The sequence below is a fragment of the Canis lupus genome, chromosome 15 (genome assembly GCF_048164855.1).
Source record: "Canis lupus baileyi chromosome 15, mCanLup2.hap1, whole genome shotgun sequence".
Taxonomy (NCBI): domain Eukaryota; kingdom Metazoa; phylum Chordata; class Mammalia; order Carnivora; family Canidae; genus Canis; species Canis lupus.
Window position 1 is genome coordinate 55,148,581 of NC_132852.1, and position 6,689 is coordinate 55,155,269.

General features: G+C 42.5%; 1 protein-coding gene across 1 annotated transcript; it reads left to right on the top strand.

Moving 5' to 3' along the window:
* The first annotated feature begins 1,082 nt into the window (after positions 1 to 1,082).
* On the top strand, positions 1,083 to 3,670 carry OR6V1 (olfactory receptor family 6 subfamily V member 1). Its single transcript, XM_072777506.1, has one exon. The coding sequence runs from the start codon at positions 1,361 to 1,363 to the stop codon at positions 2,381 to 2,383; it is 1,023 nt and encodes a 340-aa protein (XP_072633607.1). The 5' UTR covers positions 1,083 to 1,360; the 3' UTR covers positions 2,384 to 3,670.
* Positions 3,671 to 6,689: the final 3,019 nt, after the last annotated feature.

Here is a 6,689-nt window from a genome sequence, read left to right on the forward strand (position 1 = left end):
CTTCTGACAGTTTGCATATAGTGTTTATTAAATAAACTTAATCAGAAGTTTTTTAAAGCATCCTTTTAGCGAACTTGAACTTAAATTCTAAGGGAGCCTAAAGTTGTGGAAATATGTACATACACATAAACACACACATTTACACACTCCACATGTTGGCCCTAAAGAAGTGTGGAGAGATGATGGACCAGAAAAATGTGAGGTCATACAATAACAATAACAATGACAACAGTGGTTTGTGGAGCACTTGGTATGTGCCAGTCACTTACTAGGTAGTTCACCCATTTAATCTTTGCAATAGCCCTCGAAGCCAGTACTATCATCGGTCTTCATTTTATAGCTGAGTAAACTGAAGTTCAGAGAACATGTTATAAAGAGCAGATTCATGTTCCACCCATAAGTTTCAGCTCAGAATTCAAACACAGGTTCATAGCTTGTGCCCCAAACCACCATGTAAGAATGATGGAGTCAGGAGGGGAGGGGAGATGCTGCAGGAGCAAAGCGACACCATGAGGTAGGATGCTAATGATTTTCTTTTTTTTTAAGATTTTATTTTTATTTATTCATGCGAAAGACAGAGAGGAGAGAGAGAGAGGCAGAGACACAGGCAGAGGGAGAAGCAGGCTCCACACAGGGAGCCCGACGTGGGACTCGATCCCGGGTCTCCAGGATCAGGGCCTGGGCTGAAGGCAGCGCTAAACCGCTGAGCCACCAGGGCTGCTCAAGATGCTAATGATTTTCTAGTCACTGGTAAGATAGTCACCTGGTTCTGAGGCTTATCTCCATGACCCTGTTGTATCTTTTCAACTCTTCATCTTGGCAAGCACATACTAGAGCCCTCCTCCCAAGAAAGCTAATTTATCAATTCAAAACTCTGACCTTCCACTAATTTCATGATCATAGCTAGAGAAATGTGAATGAATGAGGCTCTTCAATAGAGAGACAGCCCAGAAAGACTTGAGGAGACCCTCCAAAAGGAATCTTGGTGCATAGTCTCTGAGTCATGACACAGACACCTCCAGCACCAACCTATGCTCCAGGGTTTCAGGGTGACTTACAAGAATTCTCTCTTTCCATGTTTCCTCCCCTCCTTATCTTTTTCTGTTTCTCCTTCTCACACATTTGGTCTTCCTCTTTTAATTCTGTGTTCTTCTTTTGTTTCCTTCTTTCCTTCTCCTAAAATGTTGATGTCCACCACTTTATTGTCTTTCTTAATCCACTCTTCTCTGTCTCTCTCCTTATTAATGGCTTTCCATGTTTTAAGACCCCTAAGTCTCTGATTCTCTCATGTTTCCATGTAGCTATCTCTCTATTACTAACCACTGACTTTGTCTTGCTCTCCCTGTTCTCTCTTTGTTTTATGGTCAATGACACCCTTTCTCTCTGTCTTACTATCTCTGTCTCTTGTTTCCTTTCTATGCAGGGACCCAGCTCCTGGATCATGGCAAATCTGAGCCACCCTTCTGAATTTGTCCTCTTGGGCTTCTCCTCTTTTGGCAAGCTTCAGGTTCTGCTGTATGGACCCTTACTCATGCTTTATCTTCTTGCCTTCGTGGGAAACACAGTCATCATAGTCATGGTCATAGCAAACACCCACCTACATACGTCCATGTACTTCTTTCTGGGTAACTTTTCACTGCTGGAGATCTTGGTAACCATGACAGCAGTGCCTAAGATGCTCTCAGACCTGCTGACTTCCCACAAAGTCATTTCCTTCAATGGCTGCATGGTCCAGTTCTACTTCTACTTTTCCCTGGGTTCCACCTCCTTCCTCATCCTGTCAGACATGGCCCTTGACCACTTTATGGCCATCTGCCACCCACTGCGCTATGGCACTTTGATGAGCTGGGCTGTGTGTGTCCGGCTGGCAGGAGTTGCCTGGGCAGCTCCTTTCCTGGCCATGGTGCCCACTGTCCTCTCCCGGGCTTATCTCAATTATTGCCATAACAACATCATTAACCACTTCTTCTGTGACAATGCACCTCTGCTACAGCTGTCCTGCTCAGACACCAGGCTGCTGGAATTCTGGGACTTTGTGATGGCCTTGGCCTTTGTCCTCAGTTCCTTCCTAGTGACCCTCATCTCCTATGGCTATATTGTGACCACTGTGCTGAGGATCCCGTCTGCTAGTGGCCGCCATAAGGCTTTCTCTACATGTGGGTCACATCTCACCCTTGTCTTCATTGGCTACAGCAGCACCATCTTCCTTTATGTCAGGCTTGGCAAAACACATTCTGTGGAAGTCAACAAGACCGTAGCCTTGGTGACATCGGTCCTCACTCCCTTTCTCAATCCCTTTATCCTTACCTTCCGCAATGAGACAGTCAAGGCAGTGCTACAGGGGCAGATGCAGAGGCTTAAAGGCCTCCACAAGGGACTATGATGAGCCTGAGGAAACTGGCCAACTTCTGTCCAGCAGGTCTATGAGGATAGGAGGCAAAACACGAGGCTGGGTGGGAAGACCACTGCTGAATCTCTTCAAGTTGTTTCCTCTGTGCTTCTGTGTGATAACTACAGGGAATCTTCAGTGCTCAGTGTCTGGCTCTCACAGGCCACCATGGAAGTGCTCCCCACACCCAATGGCAGCTATAAGAACTCTAAAAATAGCCCAGATCCTGGGGATCCAGAAGTAAGACTTTCAGTACCAGAACATACATGAGTTTTCCATTGAAGAACAGCAGGAAGTATTCCCTGATCAAGACATATTATCCAGCCCAGGGGTGTGTGTGTGTGTGTGTGTGTGTGTGTGTGTGTTAAATTCCTGAAAGCTTTGGGATGAAACCTCAGCTCCACTGCCCTTCGTTCCTAACTATAATCTGCAATTTTAAAAGCCCTCCAGTTGGGGCACCCGGGTATCTCAGTCAGTTGAGCAGCTGACTTTAGGTTTCAGTTTAGGTCACAATCTCATGGTTCATGAGATTGAGCCCTACCTTGGGCTCCACACTTAGCAGGGAGTCTGCTTCAAGTTTCTTTCTGGCCTTCCCCACTGACATATTTCTCTCTCTATCTCTCTCTCTTCCCCTCCCTCAAATAAATCTAAAAAAAAAAAAAAAAAAAAGCCCTCTTTGTTACTTTGACCCCAGACTCATGGCTTTGTTTGTTAAGATTTTATTTATTTATTCATGAGAGACAGAGAGAGAGAGAGGCAGAGACACAGGCAGAAGGAGAAGCAGGCTCCATGCAGGGAGCCCGACGTGAGACTCGATCCCAGATCTTCAGGATCACACCCTGGGCTGAATGAGGCGCTAAACTGCTGAGCCACCCGGGCTGCCCAACTCATGGTTTTTTTCTTAGCTTTCACTTATCTGGATTTTCTAAAACGGCCCCAAATTAAAATATTCTGACAGGGGGCACCTATGTGGCTCAGTCTGTTAAGTGTCTGACTCTTAATCTCAGCTCAACGCCGGGACACCTGCACCCCGATGTTTCTAGCAGCAATGTCCACAATAGCCAAACTGTGGAAGGAGCCTCGGTGTCCCTCAAAAGATGAATGGATAATAAAGATGTGGTCTATGTATACAATGGAATATTCCTCAGCCATTAGAAACGACAAATACCCACCATTTGCTTCGACGTGGATGGAACTGTAGGGTATTATGCTGAGTGAAATAAGACAATCGAAGAAGGACAAACATTCTATGGTCTCATTCATTTGGGGAATATAAAAAATAATGAAAGGGAATAAAGGGGAAAAGAGAAAAAATGAGTGGGAAATATCAGAAAGGGAGACAGAACATGAAGGACTCCTAACTCTGGGAAACGAACTAGGGATGGTGGAAGGGGAGGTGGGCGGGGGGTGGGGGTGACTGGGTGACGGGCACTGAGGTGGGTACTTGATGGGATGAGCACTGGGTGTTATTCTGTATGTTGACAAATTGAACACCAATAAAAATAAATTTATTATTAAAAAAAATGGGACCCCAACAATGCTGAATTTCTGTTGAATGGGCTCTGACCTTACTCCAAATGTCTGGTTTCTCATATCATGTGCTTCAATTCTTCTAAATAGAGTTCTGTTCAAAAATTCCAAAAAAAAAAAAAAAAAATCTCAGCTCAGATCTGGATCTTGGAGTTGTGAGTCCAAGCCCCATGTTAGGCTCCATTCTGGGCATGGAGCCTACTTAAAAAATATATTTTATATTTTTATATTAAAAAATATATATATTCTGCCAAATTGTCTCTGCAAATACACTTTAATTTACCAAACTACATTTCCCAGAAAACTACGATGAGAGTACTCCTAGCTTCACTTATTTTAAGAGAAAAACTATAATTTACCAAAAATGCCAAGATTTTTACAAGTCTACTATGTGGAAATAAACAAGGCAGGGAATTGTGGGCTTATGTGGTGGATACAGAGTGTCTAGCGCTGGAGCCATGGCTCCCGTGGTTCTTATTGTGTATTTCCGGTATCATCTCAGGCTAATGTCTTTCCCCTAAAAAAGGTGTCCCTTCCTCTGACTTGCTGCTACTGTTGCTCTGATTGATTTATTTTCTATAATTATCCTATGCTCACCACCCCCAAAGAGAAAATATTTGCAGAATAAATGGAAGGAGGATGAAAAAAGTAAAAATAATTTTACTGATAATAATTTACTCATATATACATATTCATATACATATTATTCACACTTTCCAAACCACTTTATATGTGTTTTCTACTTGATTTTACCCTCATCATAATTCAGTTAAATAAAGATTCACTGATCACTCACCATGAACAATACACTCTGCTTACCACTGGCCATTAAAGATCAAAGAAATGTGAATTCTAACTTCAAAGATTTCTCCATCTGTGAGACAGAAGAAAAACCATAATGAATTTTAACATATTTTGATAAAGGATTCTTTTACTTTTAACAAGTGCCATGAGAGCCCAGAGGGGAAATGCTAATTCTTGGGCTGCAGCTGGGTAGTTCTGAGTCACTAAGGAATAGGGGAAATCTAGTTGAGGAAAAAAAGAATTGATCAAAATCATGGCAGAACTAACAGTAGTAGAATCTGGTTCTTCAAACTTTTCCATCTCTCCATCTTCAGAAATTCTTCCAGTCTGATCAAAGTTGGATTAACTAAAAGTTGGAATCTCCAGGATCTGAAGCCATTCCATGTAGACTCCTCTAGCCTCTTATTCACTGTAAATCCATCCAGTTCCCATCCAATGTATACACTTGTAATTGCAGTAATTTTAGTAACTGCTTCATAACAATAGTTGTTTGTTTAATATCCATCACTTGAAAGAAACATAGTGGGCAGCCCCAGTGGCCCAGCAGTTTGGCGCCTGCCTTCGGCCCAGGCTGTGATCCTGGAGACCCGGGATCGAGTCCCACATCAGTCTTCCTGTATGCAGCCTGCTTCTCTCCCTCTCCCTCTGCCTGTGTCTCTGCCTCTCTCTCTCTCTCTGTGTCTGTCATGAATGGATAAATAAAATCTTTAAAAAGAAAAAAAGAAACATACTGTCAGAAAGCAACTATAGCTTCAGTGTCACTTTTGAAGATTTGTGTTTCATTTATCATAATAGTATCACAAACATTTGAAAGATACCAAATCATGCTTGTACATGCAAGAAATATTTTTATTCAGTCCATACATAATGTTAATTGCCTGGCAGATTCACACTTCCTTTGCTACATAGGTTCTCCCCACCCCCACTTGCTTGCTATCCAAATGTAGAGCATTCCTATGAAAACTTTCTTAAGTTTAACTGGCATAAAGCAAAGAAACAATTACCATTAATTTGTATGGAAAATGTTTTAAGCATTCCCAGATGCAAAAAATAATCTTTTAGGCTTTTCTGATATCTTAGGACACATCTTGCTAACAGATGCACAAAATAAATTGAGATAAAGCACAGATGCTCACTCAGTTCAAATCTTTGGCAGCTTGATGCTGAGCTGCCAAGTGTGGTTCCTGGCAAGGAGCTTGGTGGTGCCACGCTCATTGCTTGGGGTGTGCACTACCCCTGCAGCAGCTTGCTGCAAAACAAATGCTGAAAACTAGTTTCACTTTTTACCTTTTCTCGTAGAAGTGAAAATCCTCTTACAGTTTCTTTAGGTTAGTGAAAACAGGCACTAATGTAGGTCTTTTGTTAAGGCGAAGTGGTGCAATGCAAACTTTCAAAAAGCAGGGGGACACTTTTAATACCATGTTACTCAGGAGATGGGAAACATTGATTTCGTTGTTTGTCTACATAATTCCAGTAAATTCATTTGATAGAAGGCAGCAGCCTTCCCACTCCACAGGATTAGCTTTCAATGGGACATAATTGCAGGGGGGGTAGGAGGACAAGATTGTTTGTAACACCTAGAACTGATTTAAATATAGGTAGAAACAGTGGCAAGATTCCATGACAATGCCTGCCCTACCCCAAGGAACCCTCCATTTGTCTGACATTTCAGCCCCAGAGATACTGTGTTTTAGTAAGCAACTATTAGAAATAGCGGGTTCCGAATGGCTAACATAAGAAGCAGTTGCCATACATGTAAATTCCAGTGGAAGCCAAAATGCAGATTCATTTCTTCCACTTGGCAGGACAAGGAGCAAGAAATTAAGAGTATGGAAGTTTTGATGAGGGAAGATAAAGGAATTAAATCACTTTTCAAATAAAAGTCAGGCTTGGGTCCTGCAGGGGTCAGTAGGTAGTGTGAAGCCCCTGCATACATAGAATTTTGGAAGTTTGGTAAGTTGTAAAA

Excerpts from the sequence above, each read along its gene's own strand:
- OR6V1 (XM_072777506.1), top strand. The coding sequence starts at position 1,361 with ATGGTCAATGACACCCTTTCTCTCTGTCTTACTATCTCTGTCTCTTGT.